The 17,960-nt window shown below is 43.5% G+C and overlaps 1 protein-coding gene and 1 pseudogene across 3 annotated transcripts in view; one reads left to right on the top strand and one right to left on the bottom strand.

Moving 5' to 3' along the window:
- Positions 1-2,952: 2,952 nt before the first annotated feature.
- Mcm3ap (minichromosome maintenance complex component 3 associated protein) overlaps positions 2,953-17,960 on the bottom strand; it is a 48,918-nt gene continuing 33,910 nt past the window's right edge. For all 3 annotated transcript variants that reach the window (XM_005375932.2, XM_005375931.2, XM_013505733.1), the window contains 8 exons: positions 13,150-13,408; positions 12,935-13,032; positions 11,507-11,897; positions 10,255-10,512; positions 9,686-9,815; positions 7,474-7,680; positions 4,259-4,409; positions 2,953-3,277 (listed from right to left, as the gene is read on the bottom strand). In XM_005375932.2, the coding sequence (XP_005375989.1) occupies positions 3,119-3,277; positions 4,259-4,409; positions 7,474-7,680; positions 9,686-9,815; positions 10,255-10,512; positions 11,507-11,897; positions 12,935-13,032; positions 13,150-13,408 (1,653 nt within the window). In that variant the 3' untranslated portion in view covers positions 2,953-3,118. The remainder of the gene's footprint in view (positions 3,278-4,258; positions 4,410-7,473; positions 7,681-9,685; positions 9,816-10,254; positions 10,513-11,506; positions 11,898-12,934; positions 13,033-13,149; positions 13,409-17,960) is intronic.
- LOC102018568 lies at positions 13,438-16,414 on the top strand (annotated as a pseudogene).

The following is a 17,960-nucleotide window of genomic DNA, read 5'->3' on the forward strand; positions in this document are numbered from 1 at the left end:
TTAGGAACAAGGGGTTCCGCAATCTCAGATGTTGAGTCAGGCAAAGCTAGATAAGTGAGGAGCGGTAAGCTTGGTGAGGGGAGAGGTTTCAAGTGCAAGGGATCAAGTTGATAATTGACTGGACTTTTTGAGTAAAATAATAGTACCCTAATATATTAAGAAAAAAGTAAAATCGATCTTCGAATTCAGAAATCAATTTCTAGAGAAAATCATGGTAAAAAATTTCTCTCGCCTTGTAGCCTACTAAGTCTCAATACAGAGGTTTGGAGAGTTCTGGCCTGAACAGGTAGGTATACAGTGGCATTTACTCAAACAGGGAAGGTTGGATTGGAAATTTCAACAGACTGGGGATATGTTTTAACAGTGATGTTCATTAAGTGGAAATGTTGAGCAGAAGGGTACTCAGGACAGAGGAGAAGGCTAGAGAGAAATCTAGAGTCATCCATTTTCACGTAGTATCTGAAATCTTGATTGGAAAAGATCAGCTAGGAAATAAAACAGATGTACTGGGATGAACCCTGAGGCTGCCCACAAGCTTTTCTAATTTAGAGGATTAGTGGCCAGAGAGGAGATAAACTAAGGGAACGCAGAGTGAAAATTTGAGCTTGAAGCATAGTTGAAACCAGTGAAATCAGAGGGAATGAGGGAACCTGTACTCCTACTTTGGAACCCAGTCCTACTTCTCCCACTCAGCCAGATAGCTTGAAGCAGTAGTGGGAAGATTTGAAACACTAGTCTACAAGATAAGACCTACAAAAACTGCCAACTGAGACCTAGTAGAAAAGCAGAGAAACCTAAGAGCTAGCCAACTGCCCAGCAGAGAGCTTCCAGCAAGCTACCAACAAGTTTCTCAAAGCCCCATCACCGGCATAAGCCAGGCAGTCGAAGAAAACAATGCAGAAACACCTCCAACTGTGCAAGAATTCATCGTGGATGTCCAGCCCAGACAGGCCTTCAGGTGACTGCAGCCTCAGCATCTGCAGCTGCACTGGAGGTCCCAAGAGAAAGCTGCCCAGCTGATCCTTCTCAATTTAAGCTATGTTTAGGGATGTCTATGGAGGGGGGATCTAGAAAAAAACCACTACTAAGTACCCAGCACAGTAAATGGGGCAGGAGGTGAGAGGAGGTCAGCACATCAACAACACATCAAGTACTATACATGGTTGAGAAATTTGAGAACAGGAATTGATCTTAAAATTTTAAGAAACAAAAAAGCAAACAAAAATAGAAAAATGATTTCCAATTTTAAAATGCTATTCCGATTCAAATGATGAATCAAATTGTAAAGGTATAAATACAAACATTTTAGATATTGAAGCTCAGAAGGCTACTAGACTATGAGTTCCGTCAAAATAAGAAACCAAAGCAAGGAAAATATGATTGGGTATCTGAATGTCCAAGCTGTGGCCAGGAAAGAATTCCTTGAGGATTATCTTCAAGAATGCTGAGCTAGCACTTTACCTGATCTATGTGTGTGTATGACTATGTAGTAAGGAGATTTATGGTCAGGGCTGAGTTTTGGGGAGTAGTGACAGGAACACAGAAAACCAAGCAATTGAAGCAAAACCCCAACAATTACCAGCTCGAGGAAAAATTAACTGTACCTAAAGGAAATAGAAACTAATACAAGGCTCAACAGCCAATAGTAAACATAGAGGCATACTCAACTCTTAAGGATTGCAGCCAGCATATTAAACTAACATGAGACAAAATGTAGGTGTATATATGGGGATACTAAACCTCGGAGAAAGATTTATGAGAGCTAACTGCTTGCCCAATGTAGGAAGTCAAAAGTGTCTAAAATTAAGATTAAGGAATGGCATTAAAGCCAAGTGTGATATCACATGCCTATTATCCCAGCACTCTAGGAAGGCTAAAAGTTCAAGCCCAGTCTAGACAATTCAGTGATGTGATGAGATCTTATCTATGAAACAAAAAATAACACAGGGCTGGGGACGTATGTAGCTTAGTGAGAAAGCCCTGGGTTCAATCTCCAATTAAGACACACACACACACACACACACACACAACACAACACAACACACACACGAGCCAGGCCTGCTTGCACATGCCTATAATCCCAGCACTCAGGAGGCTGAGTCAGAATCACAAGTTGGAGGCCACCCTTGTCTCAAAAAAGAAGAAAAGAAATACATTAAGTCCTTAATTACTGGAAAATTCCTATAAGAGCAGAATATTGGGGAAGAAGGGATCTGGATCTGGTGGTGGTAGTGAGATGAGGAAGTCCTACTAGAGTTTTTGTTTTCTCAATGAAATAGGTGGAGGGGCTTTGAAGAGAACCAGAAGACAGGAAATAGTCTTGGAGAATCTGGAGGATGTAGGACTACAGTCAGGGGATGCTGACTGCTAGTTTAAGATCAGTGATCATACTCAACATTACTAAAGTCTATTTATACTGTGCTGTATATGGCTCAAATTTATCTCCTCTTCATATAGCTGCTAATAAACGCAGGATTACACCCTTCTTCTTTGACCCAGATGGCTATAACACTCCCAAGATTCTTGCCTCATGCTGACCATCTGTCCACCTGCCATTTTTAAGAGAAAATGTAACTATGTCACTTTTCTCCCTAATGTCCTCCAACAACTGGTTCTCATAAAACTCAAAATATGGTTTGACCTTGCTGGCCTCTCACTTAGCCACACAATCAAAGGGTGCCTCTGGATTTTCATCACATCACTTTTCCATCTTTCCCTGCTTCCAATCCATGAATACAAATCCACGTACATCGTTACGTAAGCTATGCAAATATATATCTTTTGGCTTAATGTGAGTTGGATGGGCCTAGCAGACAGGGGCTGTCAGTGAAATCAGACACTGAGACTGCTGAGAGAATTACTTATTATACATGGAAATGTAAGCTGCAAACTCCTCAGAGCATGTGCTGGTGGGTGACAGTCGGATCATGAAACAGATAAGACTATCAAAGATGTCACAATGGGAAAGAGCTTTTCATTGTGAAAACAGGGATAGCATTAGATATTCAAATGGTTTACCAGCATGATTAATAAGTGTGTCAAGCATCTAAGAATAACATAATTTTGAATAAAAGCAGAAATTCTTCTGGAGAGACGACTTCCCCGCAGGTCAGGCTGCTTAAATGTCCACCATGTCCAGCAGTGCAGACAGATGGAGTTCAGAGGCAACTTCCTCTTCCCTTGAACTCTGGATCAGCCGTTCCAGGTGCTTTAACCGTTCTGTCAGAGATGTATCTGTTGTTTCTGACAGCTGCAGTTGTTCCCTTGTTCTTGCATTCTATTTGAATTAAAAAAACAAATAGCCTTGAGATATCAATAAACCAAGACCTGTCCTCTGTGAGGGGACTAGATCTGGTATGTGCTAATCTCATCTGAGGCCTGTTGGCTCTTTGTATTGTACCTGGACAATTTCCAGTGTCACTTGTTTTAATGGGGTCTATGATGAATGCACTGTAATTGCATAAATAGACTCCCATTCTTTGGATATTCACTTTATTTCCACTTTTCTACAGTATAATCACTGCTGTAAGTCGATATTCTTATACATTAATTTTTGTTTCTTCAGAATAAGTCAAAGGGTATATTTTTAAGGTATACACTTACTAAAGTGATAAGTGGAAGCAGTATATCATTTTAACTTGCTTTCTACCCTTATTGAGAGACATTCTAAATCTACTCCAGGAAAACCATTTTCACCAGTCTAGCAGCACCTACTTGTAGTTAAACTCTCTTTTTGCTTCTTTAACCACTGAGGGAAGGGCAGGGGACTGAAAGACCCTGGGCTTTAGAGAGAGATTTGGCTTTGAAAATCTCGTGCTCCTAATCAGCTAAACTCTGTAAGCTGAGGCTCTTCAGTTCTGTGAACTTACCCTCATCATGTCATTAATTTTCTCAGGGAAAGTTAATCCCAAAATAAGTCTGGGTGATGCCACAGTTTGGACAGTATGTGTTCCCCAAACAGAAGCTCCTGTTGTTGCCTTTGTTATTCTTATCAATGCCCTTACTACACATCAGCAAAAGGCTACAGGTTTTATTCTTTTCTTAAGGCTGTTTCAGTTCCATCCTTCCTTAATTGCACATGCACAAACAGAATTAGTTGGGTCACTCTAACACTGGCACATACAATTTGAGAAAAGGTCTCATTTAAGCTAATACTGTGTTGGTTATTATGATGAACTGAAACATTACTTTGTTCCCCAGCTCCACACTCCTTGAGTTTTTTATTTTAATGTAAATACCAAATGTACTCTCTTCTCACCTGTGGGCTAGTGGTTGTAGATGTTTTCACCACAGATTCAGTAGTCTGAGGAAGGGAAATTAGTGTCTGAGGAAGGTAGAGGGGAAGGGAAGTTGAATCTGTGAATGCTGTTGAATCTTGAGACAACCATTGCTGAAGTTGATCTTCAAACCTGAAATTGTGTGTGATCATGGAATTCAGAAACATTTCAGCACCAAGAAGCAAAATGTTAGCTATTATTCATATCCTTTGAATATATACTTTTACTTTTTAAATGCCCTTGCTTTTATTAAGGATAGAACTAAAGTTATAACATCAACTGAAGAAGCAGAAGCAGGGGCTGAGGATTTAGCTCAGCAGCACAGTTCCTGCCTGGCAAGTGTGACGTCATGAGTTCGATTCCCGGTACCGGGAAAAAAAAACGGAAAAAAAAAAAAAAAAAAAAAAAAAACAGCAGAAGCATACCTTTAAAAATTTCATTCTCTTTAATATACAACTCCAATTTATATTTAACAAGAAAGGTGACATTAATCCAAACACTGCTTCTATATGTTAATATTACAATTCTCTCACTTGTTCTGCAAGTTACTAAATATTACTTATAATTCTCTCACTTGGCTTATCTTTTCTTTACTTATTTTGGTTTTATGCCTTCTTAGTTCTTATCTCTTGATGAATTTATCCAAACATATGGATTGCTACTTACAGTTTAAATTAACTCAAAATAATATCCCACTGCCACCTAACACACCACAGAGCTATTTCCACATACTGCTCTTTTCAAGACAATCTGAAGAAAGGTGAAGTGGCATTCATTTATAAACTTAGCTATTTAAGAGGCAGAGGGGGAAAATCACCTGAATTTGGGGGCAGCGTGGTTAAGAGAACGAAAGCCCCTCTCAAACTCAGACACACACACACACACACACACACACACACACACACACACACACACACACGCCTAGCATGCAAAGAGGCCCTGGGTTCAGTCCTCAGCACCACAACAAAAGAAAAACCTCATCCAAAATCACTTCAATTATACAAGCGTAAGTAAACCTATTTTTAGAAATCATGACGTTTTTCCAACATATATGTATCAAGCACTCATCAAATGTGAGGCATCATCCTAAGTACCAATGATACAACATGACATAAAACAGATAAGGCCACAAAACTTGGTGGTACGCTCCTGTAATACCAGCAATAGGGACACTGAGGCAGGAGGCAGTGAGTTCAAGGCCAGCCTGGACTACATAGACTCTGTCTCAAAAACAAAACAACGAAACAAAACAACAGACAAGGCTCCACCCTAAGCAGCTTATACTTTAGTAAGGGCAGACAAACAAGGAACATATAACAAGGGAATTAATCTCAAAATAAGAAAGCAGAGCTATGGACACAAGGAAGGTGCGGGCACACAAAGAAGGCCTAATGCAGATGATGTCTGGGCAGAGAACTGGAGTGTACAAGAGGTCAGCTTTGGAGAGGAAGGAGTGACTGGAGAGTATCAGGCAAGTGGAACAGCAAACTAAAGAGGTCAGAGAAGAAATAAATGGTCACCCTTACAAAGAATTTGCCTTTAATTTCAAGTAAAAGAGGAAGCCACTGAAAGTCTCTGAGTAAAGGTACCCAGTGGTCAGCTGAGACCAGACTGCAGCCTACTCCAGTAGTCCACAAGGAAAGTGACAGTGGCCTGGACCAAGGAGTAGCTGTGGATGTCCTAACAAATGGTCTGATTCTGAGTGTATTTTCAGTAGAGCCAATAGGATTTTTGAATGGTCAGAGTGTCGGAGATGATTCCAAGGCATGAAGCCTGGGTGGCTGGAAAGATGGAGTTGTCATCAACAGAGATCACTGAAGGAGGGACTGGCTGAAGGGAAATTGGGAACTGGACATGTGATATATTTGGTTATGACTTTGAATTAACTTTGCAAGGGCTACTGGTCACCCAGTAGATATCTAATGAAGATTTCAGAAGCAGTAGTATATTCATGTCCAGAGTTCAAACAACTCAGGGTTTGATATGTAAATTTGCAGTTGTCAGAATATTACTGTTATTTAAAAATCCATAAAAGTGGATGAAATCATGAAGAATCAGGTACAGATGATACACGAGTGAGGTTCAGAGTAAGCTGGTAGGGTAGTGAGGGCTGAGGAAGAACTAGCAGGGACATTTGAACTCTCACATTTGATGGAAGAGATTAGGGACATCCTAGAAGCAAGGAGGAAGAATCAAAAGGATGGGTCAGTCCAGGGATGGGGGTTTATAGCTGTGTTCAGCCATGTGTGAGCTGTTGGGATAGAGGTGCATATTTGAGGGGATTTACTGCTCAGGGGCAGGGTGGTGACTGGAGAGGAAGTGGAGCCAACAGGAGGAAATGCCATCATGTCTTCATGTTTGTACATTGATGGGCAGGATCTGGTACAGGGGAGGGCAGTGGCAGAAGAAAAGGACACCCACTGGCTGAGTGCCCTTGAGTGGATGGAAGAGGAGATCCCATCCAAGGACAGGGGCTGACTTATCAGGGTCTTCGCCCTTAATCTGGAATTAAAGGCACTGAGCTAGATCAGTGATGGCAAACCTTCTAGAGTTTTCAATGCATTCCACAGGTTTGCCACCATTGAAGATGGTTCCTCCCCAATAACGGGATAGGGTGGATGTAAGGAGACTGCTGGATGTGGTTGGGTAGAGCAGTGGCAGTGATGGGATGCTCTGTGTACAGTCTTTCTTTCTAGTTCTATTTTTCAGTAAATGTGAGTAAAGCCACCAAGGGTGGGTGCAAGAGGAAGGTATGCATGAGAGGGAGGGTAGCAATGGGCTGAAAGATGTAGAGCCAGCTCCCACCCACCCAGTGTGGGACAATCCACAGAAGCCTCAGGCTGGGCAAGGGCAAAGAGGAGCCCGCCACTGTTCAGTACTCACCGTCTTCTGAGTAGATTTGGCCACACGTATTTCCCACTAAAACTCTGACGCTAACTTTCAATAATAAGCAATCAATGAAATAAATTTTAAATAAGAAAACAGAAACATACCACCAAGGGCCCTGTCTTTCAAGAACTTATACTTTGCAAGTGTCTGACTCGTCTTTGTAACAATATATCACTATAATCCTTGCTAATCCGGCTGCCCTTCTCTACTTTGGCTGTCTTGACTCAACTAGGCAACATCCAGTCGTCCTTTCTCTGCATGAAATGGATTGAAGGACACACATAAACTCAAAGGGAAAGAGTCTCACCTCTTATTGTCCTCTTTCTCCTGCAGCAGGCTGCTGGACAGACACTCTGCCAGGAGCTCCTCAGCAGAAGCTCCTCGCACCAGATCTTTTGCACTGAGACTTCGCCCCAGTCCGGAGCACTCTGCATTCCTCTTCCTTTTACAATGCATATGAAGCAATGGAGTGGGAAAATTGCTTGCAGAAGAATTAAAAGTCTTTATCCCCAAACTGTAAGTACATGTTTTGAAATGCTTTCAATCAGTAAAGAGGAAGAAAGGATCCCTGTAGCATCATATGAGGCACCTGGGATACAGCCAGACATGAGTTCACCTTGGGAGAAAGCACACCTCAAACCCACACCCCGCTGGGAGCGCACGCTTGAGTGAGTCCTGCCTGCAGCAGAGAGTAGCCCTACTCTGCATGGTGACCCTTGCACACATCAGCGGCAGGAGACACTTGTCTATTGCTCCTGGAAGCTTCCACGATCCTGAGACAGCTGGGCTCTCAGAGCTTTTCTATTCTGTGTCTTGCTGCCCATTCAAGTTATAAACAGGTTGTTCTTCCTTAATGTTGCCAATATACTTGTTCTTTACATTTAGCTCTTGAATTCTTCTGGAAATAATGTTTGCAAATAGTAGGAGGCAGGTTCTATCATTTTTTCTGATGCTAATGTTGATCCTTTCCCAAATAATTTCACTATCAGTATGACACTCTTATCATACATGGTTCTACTTCAGGGACTTTCTATTCTGATCCATTTGTCTAGTCCAGCATCACCACATGTTTTAGGTACTGTGTAGTATTACTGTATGTTTATGTAAATAGGTCCTCCTTAGTATTCATACTCAAAACTTTCTCAGCAACTGCTATACATTTTCTTGTCCTGATGAATTATAGAATCAATTTGTCAATACCAAGGGAAAATTCTGTTGACTTTTTGATTAGAAATACCCTCACTTCATGATTTAAGAACTGACATCCTAACAGTACCACGTCCTGTAATGATAAAGGTAGCCTGTACCTCATTTATCAGGTTTCCATTGCACACAAGGTTCTGACCACTCCCCTAGACAGGGGTTTAGGCGTTTCCTGTCCATTCATGCCTATAGATTATAGGACTACAGTGTTACCTTGGTTCACAAACTTACTTTGTTCAACAAGTCTGCAAAAGATGGCCACATTTGTATTCGTGTGGAAGAGATGGCAATGATCAGGTTCGTCACTGGATGTAGAGTTCACAAACAAAAACAAAAGTTTGCCAAATGCTTCTGTTTGCAAACCAAACTGATCACAAACAAAAGCACTCATGACCCAAGGTACCACTGTATTTCAAAAATGTTGTGAGAATATCTGTATAGGTTTCGGTCACCTATCTGGTCGCCTTGCTGACTTCTGGACAGTCCTATGGCCCTAACTGTTGATTACTGTGGACAGATACTTGTATTATATGGAAATAACTGTTCTGCTTTTAATATGTGCCCATTTCTTCCATGTCCCTGCAGTGGTCAGGACTTCCAGGATAAAAGGGACAGCCTAAGCTGGTTTCTACTTATTCTTTCTAATATTTAATAGGTTTGCTTTCTTTTTTGGTAGTTACCAAGTTAAGGAACCTTCTTTTTAATGAAAAAATTTTAAGATTTCATAATCAATAAGAGAAAGGAACTTTTTAATCCAAATATAACAATAAATGTTTATCCATATTGCTATAAATTTTAAGAAATGTATTTCAAAGATACTGAAATATTTATTTTGTTATTATAATAAATTATAGTAATAGATTTCTACTTAATTGTTTATCCTACTTGGGAATTTTTTTTAAACGTTGCAAGACTACGTGTATTTATACTTCGGTAATGTTTTCTGTAAGTGAGATAAGATACCCACTTTCTTGTCTATATGACTTTAAGGTCAGGTCCATCTGATAAATGAACATAGTCTTTTTTTTTTTGGTTTTTCTCCGGTACCGGGAACCGAACTCACGACCTTGCGCTTGCCAGGCAGGTGCTTTGCCGCTGAGCTAAATCCCCAGCCCTCCATCTGATAAATGAAGTAAGATGCTTGTAACTCTGCCATAGAACAGTTTGTGAGATGACAGGGAAATAAATGATTCCAGGGTCACCCCACAGCAGGGCTGGATGTGGTGTTACTGGATGTTAATTTCCATGGTCTACTTTTGGATGGAAACAGTACAGTTTAACACAGCACAGAAACACATGTGAAACATAGACCTTACCATCCCAGACTCAGCTGTAGCTCCTTCTGTGTCCTCACTCTGGCTCGTTCCCATGACAAAGGAACTTCGTATTTCTTCAAGTGGTTTTTAAAAAAATACACATATATCTGACCATCTTCACTCTGTGCACCTGAGAAAACAAAAACATAAAAAGACTATCAAAAGAGCAACAGGTGACCACTTTATCTGCTCACACTCAGTGATTTAAGGACAGCCTTCTGACTGGTGTGACTTCCTTGCTTGAGGGATATACTCAAGGGTCACTAGAGGTCCAGACAGGCTTAAATCCAGACTAGATAGGGCCAAGAATGACTCTCAGCCACAGAATTCCCTCCAATTTGGAATAGGCCTGGGAGGTCTGTGTCAGCAAGGGCAGGCCAGACCATCCAGGAAACTTCTTAGCTCTTCCCAATGTTTCTAAGTCACTTAGAAGTCACTTAGGAGAAATACTTAGGAAGGTAGATGGGAACTCAGTGGAAAAGAAACAATATCTAGTAAGCATTCTTTGCCAAACCTGAACCAGGAAAATCTCATGAGGACCTGGCCCCACAGCACAAAGCTCCAGCTACCTGCTGTGACAGGAAGCCGGGGGGGTGTCCAGTCCTGCAGCTTGTGGTTGATGCACAAGGCAATGATGTCATCCCATGGGATCTCAGCAACTGAAGGCCCTGCTCCCTGGCCTGAGAAGGAACTCTTGCTCTTCCACCTTCGGTACGTTCTACAAAGCAGGTTCTCCACCTGGGACTGCAGGATGGGCTGTGTCTGGTGTGAGCTGGGGATCTGGGAGGTGTACTGGACAACCATGGAGCAAACAGGGAGCCAGGGCGCTGGAGAGAAAGCACCTCATTAGTTATAGGTTTGACTAAAGTACAGGTGGGAGAGTACATGAAGATATTCTTGACACCCTATCTTTCCTCCAGAGAGGGCAACTGTCTGGTTGGGAAATCTACTTCCATATGCACACACAGCAAGAACCACAGCTGTCAAGAGAAAGGGCAGCTTGCTCCGCAGCCCAGCCAAGCAGTGCAACCAGACAACCTGGACAGGACCCACAGCAAGAGCAAACCTAACAGCTGTGACAGCACAGGCCTGTGGCTGCCCAGGAACTATGTTTAATAACAAGCCAGGAGCTCCTGGCGTAGGTGGTCTTGGCTTCCCCACAGGAACCCCCATTCAGCTCCTCCAAGGGTACAGTGCAGAAGGCTTGTGCTAGGTCCTTCATTTCCTCTCTGGTTACTTGAGTAAAGAGAATCAGTGAGACCTGTTGAAGCCATACTCCACAGTTCAGAACAGTGCCTGAGGCCCAGAGGGAGTTTGTGTGCAAAGGCTTGAAGCTGTCAGGTAAACAGCAGATGGTTCATTACCCCTACAGCAGTGTTCCCATAGAAAGAGCAGCCCTTGCTGTAGCAGGCTTAGGGTGACTTGCTGCCCTCTAGAATCTGTGTCACAGTAGCCTGCAGGCCTGGTCCTGGCACAGCCAGGTTTTGAAGGAATACTGTATAAGACAGAATTAAGGGAGTAGAGCCACAACTCAGGGGCAGAGGTGCATAGGCCCCATGTTCTTTGCCCCAGCCCATCTGTTCTGCTAACCAGACCTGTGGGACAGGCCAAGACTGGCCTGGGGCTGAGGCAAGGCCAACAGCCCCGTTCCTTAAACCTGTAATTCCCTCTGACCAAAGGCCAGATACAAACAGGTTCATGGTCAAGGTAGACTATGGACCTCACAGTGGAGCATGCTACCTGCCAGACTGTCACTACAGAGAGAAGAAACAAGCCCAGGTACAACTAGCCCTCCTCTCCTCCCTCAGCATATGCACATACCCCCAGGGGGTGGAAGGTCCATCTGTGGAAGCTGGAACCCAAGCACAGCCTGCCTCAGCCAGGCCAGGTGTTCTGGGGAGTTCCAGTGCAGGTGAGGAAGCAGCTGACTGCCCCCCACTTTAGCAAACTCGGTGACAGGCCAGGACAGGTCACACAGCTGCTCAGAGGACACCACAGAGGCCAGGAACTGCAGCACACTGTTGAAGAGCTCAATGATGGTGCTGGGCTCCTGTGAAGCCAGAGCACCCAGACGCCTCTCTCTTCTGTCATGGAAAAATCGGCCACTAAACTCACGGCCAACCCCATCCTCGATGTACTGAGTAAGGGTCTGGCAACAAAGCTCAAGGGCATGGGGGCAGCGAGAGACAAGCCACTGAACTGCCCACGAAACCTAAGTAGCAAAGACAGAGAAGCATTGTTAAATGATTCACGTTCATTTTTAAAAGCACTTTCCTAAAGGGGCTTGGTGCTCTTCCCATGGCTGCCCAAGGCAAGTGCAACTGGACCATGAGGTTCTCAGCCACAGTGCAAAGGGCAACACACACTTCCTGGTGGTTGAATTTACCTATCTAGGGCCCTGGAGGTATGCTGGGAGGGGCAACTTCAGGGCCCTCAGGAAAGGCGCAGGGTTTCTATCCTGGCATATCTTCCTCTTCACCATACCGAAATGGAAGCCACATCTTTTCATGCTTAGTGGGAAAGGCTTTACTTCAAGCCAGGATGCCTTCACACCCTATTTTCTTTCTTCTATACTGACAGTCACCTGTTTTTCTATGATTGTCAGCAAAGACTTCCTTTTTAAGGAAATCTCAGGTAAAACTGTTCTTCACATATTCCAACGACAGTCACACTAAAAAATTAATGTGTATCTGATGTTCAGACATAAGGCGTGTTATGATCATTTTAATTTCATAAAAAAATTGTAAAATTACAAGAAAATTGAATCTTGTAAAATTGTAAAATTTTATCTTTTGATTCCTGCTTACTGCAGATAGGAGAACCAAAACATCTTGATGGACCTTTAAAAATGATGAAACTAAAAGGTATCCGGCCTGTGGCACAGAAAGTAATAAAACAATAAAATGTCTTTATTGTGGGACAGAGAAAAGCACAGAGAGAGAAAGAGGATCTTCTGGGGGCCAGGCTAAGGGAACAGTGGTTAAATATGGTCAGGCTAGAGGTGGGGTTTAGGAGGTGGGCTAGCTGACGTGGCAGGCTAGCATTGGGTAGGAGTGTGGGGAAATGAAACAGGAATTACATAAAGGGGAGTAGGAAGGCGTAATTTGACTCCGGGAAGAAGGGTGGGGCTTAACACATGGCCTCCAAGAGCCAGTGCCATATTGGCCATGGCATATAGTCTCCAGTAGGTGGTGCCACAGTGACTCTAAAGGAATTATAGTAATGGGGAAAACCTATCAGAAACTTTACCTTTTTTGTGCCTTGTAAATCATTAATAGAATCAGGGATTTCAATAACAGTGTAATCTGAAATTAGCTTCGCTGAAACCAGGTCCTGTAGCATTAAACCTTTAAGGTAAACAGACAGAAGTCATACGTCTGCTCTCTCTTGCACACCCAACACCTCACAGCACTCATCCCACCCACCCTGCAGCTGGTTCATAAACAAGGACTTCCTTCACAAACCATCCTCCACTTCCTTCCCGATGGCATCTCCTCCAGGACTGGGCACAAGAACCACCAGTGGAAGTGATGGGTGGAAGGGCTTGGCCTGCAGGAACTGCTTGAGCTGTAACAAGGCCGAGAGCCAGTACACGTCCTTCTCTGCCACATCCTCACTCTTCACTCTGGGTGGAAGCAGCAGCATGAGCCCACTGGCTCCCAAGAGGTCCTTCTGAGTTTCCATAGCATCAAGGGCAGCATCACTGAGGGTACCATGGGCCACCTGCAAAGGCACCCAGACCATCAGGATGGACGCTCCAAAGGATAAGCCAGCAGTGAATGGTCTGCCCTAGAGTAAGTGCAGTGATGTCCTCCATCCACCCAATGTTTACAGGGCTCTAGGAGGCTTCAGAACACTGCTAGAGCAGGACTTCTATGAACCATGAATTAGTGAGACAAACACTTTAAGTCAGCAGATAATTTAGTCTCTAACCAGAATGTCTGAATCACATTCCTATAATCTTAACAATGAACCTTAGGGCTGGAAGGGTCCACTCTGGCCCCAATCACTCCTCTGACATGCCAAAGGGCCCAGTGGGGCAGGAACTCCCATTAAAGGAACCTCAGAGCCAGGGACAGGGATAAGGATGCAGACATGGATGAAAGGAAGCCGTGCCAAGGGAAGGTGTTGCACCTGCAGGCCAGGAGGCCTGGCTGCAGCATCCCAGCCTCCACACGGCTTCCAAGGTGGTGTGGCCTTTCAGGAGCCACCTCACAACGTCTTGTGGCACCAAATCACACGAGGCTCCAGGGATCAAGGAAGTATGAAGAGAACGTGGCTTCTGCTACTGCTGCCACTACACTGAGGCATAGGCAGAAGTTCCTCAGTCACTACCTGGCCAAATACTTCATGGTGCCCAGACCTGCACATCCAGACCACCAGAGCAGGGAAGGTCAATGCCGAAGTCAAGATGGAGCCAGAGAGGGAGGTAAAAAGCGAGGCAGAAGGGAGAAGGAGTCAGAGGAAGACAGCAAGCTGGAAGAAGACAGAAAGACAGAGGAAGGGACTGAGGATGAAAGAAAGGAAAAGAGTGAAGAAGATAGGAAGAAATGGAGGATGAGCAAGACAGCAAGGCAGAGGAAGACAAGAAAGAGAATCAGAGGCAGAAGCAGAAACTGAGGCAGAAAGCAAATCTAACTCAGAATTGGAAATGGAAGCAGAGAATGGCTAAGAGAAGTGTCTAGACCACGGCTTGATTTGAGTGCCTGTTGCCAGGAAGACAGACAACTCATCTTTGTGCTGTGACCAATCACTGGGGCTCACCAGGATCACCAGTTATCCACCCTAGTTGAAGCTTTCAACTACACAGCTAATCCTAAGAAACAAGGACTCTGCTGGGTGTGGTGGTGCATGCCTGTAGTCCTAGCACTCAAGAAGCTGGTACAGGAGGATCACCATGAGTTTGAGGCCAGCCTGGGGCTACATACTGAGTTCAAGGCCAGCCTGAAAGGCATTTCAAGACCGCGTCTCAAAAAAAAAAAGGTAGCAAAGACTCAAGCACACTGAAGGCAGCTATGACAATATTGGTGGAAAGGTTGAAGAGCTCAGACCCTAAAGTAACTCAGGACCAGATGAAGGTATTTATACAGTAGGAATTCAAGGAAGTTCAGAAAGTGATTATTAATGAACAGTAGAAGGCCCTTCATCTAGTAAACATCCAAGAAGCAATGGCTACAGCTCCTGCAACTAAGATGTTGGCAGATTGTCCATTGTCCAGTCTCATATGGACAGATTATGACTCACATAACCCAAGCCAAAGGACAACTTGATATCTCTAATGAATCAGTTGAGCCAAAGGCAGAGGTAAGTGGAAATGCCCACTGTCATTAGCAGCAGAACAAATAGAAGGAACCCAATCACTAGATTTATTAGTGCTGGAAATACCTTCTCGTAGGTCCCTGATCACGAATGAACTGAAACCCTAAATAAGGTTATGAGTGTTTCAGCTGATGTGTAAACTATATGGAAGTACTGGCCACTAGGGCCAGGCCTACACTCAGCAGCTGAACCTAGCAAAGTATTCGAGTATAGTCAATGGGACAGATATTAATCACAGAGAGAAGCCAGAAATCAGAACCAGAGAAGAGGGCATATGACCCATCTCAACTTATGAAATGAACTTATAAAGTCATTATGAAGTGGGCATGGTGCCACACACCTGTAATCCCAGCACTCAGGAGACTCAAGCAGGAGGATCACTGTGAGTTCAAGGATAGCCTGGGCTACATGGTGTTCAAGGCAGGCCTGAACTACACAGCAAAGACTGTCTCAGAGAAAGAAAAAAGAAAAAAAGGAAGGAATGGAGGAAAGGAGAAAGGAAGAAAGACTTTATAGAAATGAGAGTTTGGCTGAAGGAGAACAAGTCAAGAAGTGGAGCACAAAGCAGGCCAGAATGAGATTTTTGGACTTAACTGTGAATAGTGGAAGGGTACTCCACACTGGATTTTATATAGAATCATCTGTATAAATTGGGGGCATACCTGCTGGATTAAGAATGGCATGTGGGGCCAGGTGTTATGGGTCATGCCTATAGTTCCAGCTACTCAAGAAAGTAAAGATCACTTAAGCATATGAGTTTGAAACCAGCCTAGGCTGGGCGTGGTGGCACACACCTGTAATCCCAGCACTCTGGAGGCTGAGGCAGGAGAATTGCTGCGAGTTCGAGACCACCCTGGGCTACAAAGTGAGCTCAAGGCCAGCCTAAACTGCATAATGAGACCCTGTCTCAAAAAAAAAAAAAAAAAAAGAAACCAGCCTAGGCAACATAGCAAAAAAATGGAGTCATGTAAGCCAGGACATTATGAAGATAAAAACAAAAACAAAAACCAGTAGGAGTGAAAGATGCAAGGTAGATCTGAACCACTGTACAAATGTTAGTTTTAATACCTTTCTATACTCATTTTTATTTTGTAACAGAAACTGAAGATCTTAGGGATGTTACCAAATATATTTAGACATTTAGAATCTACTTCTAAAAATAATTTAAGTGAGCCATTTTTAATAAATACAAAACTTCTATTTCAGCCACTAGGGAGAGGCTAGTAGTGTTCATCAGATTTCATAGCACTAAAGTGAAAATTCTGGTCAAACGTTACAAGATACATTGCGGGTAGCTCCTTCTACAGGAAAAGCTAGGTGAGTCCGTAGACTTGCCGAGGCTCCTGCTGACTCTGAGCTCATCTTAATGACAGTCTTGCCTTGGCTCAGGAGCATCTGGCCACAGAGTAAACCAGCCAACAGAAGATCCGAGGGGTAACCCAGGAGCAGGTATTGTTCAGACCAGCCCGACAGGAAATACAAGAGAACCTTAGGCCATGCTGTACCCATCTTGATTAATTTTCACCCATGTATGAAAAGAATAGTTCTTATTCTTTTCATTTCAGCCTCCCCAGAATTAAAAAAGTACGTGACTAAGTAAGTTTCCAGATATTCAGCAGAGTACTGTACAGTCGTTTCATTTAACCCTAATGTCAGCTTTCACTTACTCCATTTTACAGATGGTATATTAAGATGCAAAGAACCTCAGGGACACTGGCCCACTGTCATTTAGTAGAAATTAGAGCCAAGATTTAGATTTAAGTTGGTCCTACTTCACTGCCTATGCTTTTCCCCTTCTTATGTGTGGTATGCTAAGGATCCCATTTGTATATGTGGGAACAAATAGAAGTCAGTGCTCTTCTGTGGGGGGGGGGCGGTGTATCTTTTCTGGTAGGATTTGAACTCAGGGCCTTGCACTTGCCAGGTAAGCACCGTGCCACTGGGAATTGAGTGTTCTTGCATACCTGAGACCTTCTGCTATGTAGGTGGTTATAAGTTCAACCCAAGTTAACTAAAGGGACCAACAGCATAACTCTGTCTCAAATTCCTATCATATTGGACCTTCACATTTACTGTGTATATTAATTAGGTTGTTCTTTCAAAAAAAATCTGATTTTGTGGGGGAAAACAAACAAAAAGAACCTTAAACAGATGTAAAAACACTTAAACCCATAATGACAGAGAAGAGGAAAAACAAACCAGCAGAAGACAAGGATTCTGGTACTGTTCTAGACAGCAGCAGTGAGATGACACCAAGCACCCATTAGGGTAGCACAGGAAGCATACAGGAGGCTACAGGGGCTCTGGCAATCCCTAGCCCTACCTTCAGAGCCTCAGCAGCTACCCAAGGGAAGAGTGAGACAAGTCCTTTGCAGATTAACTGAACAGTCCTCAAAAGAGATACCTAGATCCATATACTTGGGAGTTCCCCTCAAAAAAGCTGGCTTGCCATTCAGTTACAGAAATGGAGCTTCTGGTCAGCCTTTAAAGCCTCCTTCAGATATGGTCAGACACTTTCAGCTAAGGTATCAGCGAAGAGCCTCCAACATAGGACAAACCTATAGGAAACAGATGATGTACAGAACATCCAGAAATTTAGGCCCCAAAACCAAGAAAACACTATGACCACTGAGTGGAACAAGCATGAGAGGCTTTCACTCACGTTATGAAAAGAATAGTTCTTATTCTTTTCATTTCAGCCTCCCCAGAATTAAGAAAGTATGTGACTAAATAAGTTTCCAGATATTCAGCAGAGTATACATTTTTAAAATGTGTTACTTTTACACTCAGGAAATACAATAGTATTAACATGGCAGAATGAGAGAAACAAAACCCTGTAACTGAGACTGGGGCTACAACTCAGTTGTACATTGCATGCCTTGCACATGGAAAAGCCTGGGTTCAGTGGGAGGAAGGGAGGGAAGGGGAAGAAGCAAAGGAGGGAGGGAATGGGAGG

Source organism: Chinchilla lanigera, unplaced genomic scaffold (assembly GCF_000276665.1).
Source record: "Chinchilla lanigera isolate Chin_1 unplaced genomic scaffold, ChiLan1.0 scaffold00006, whole genome shotgun sequence".
Lineage (NCBI taxonomy): Eukaryota > Metazoa > Chordata > Mammalia > Rodentia > Chinchillidae > Chinchilla > Chinchilla lanigera.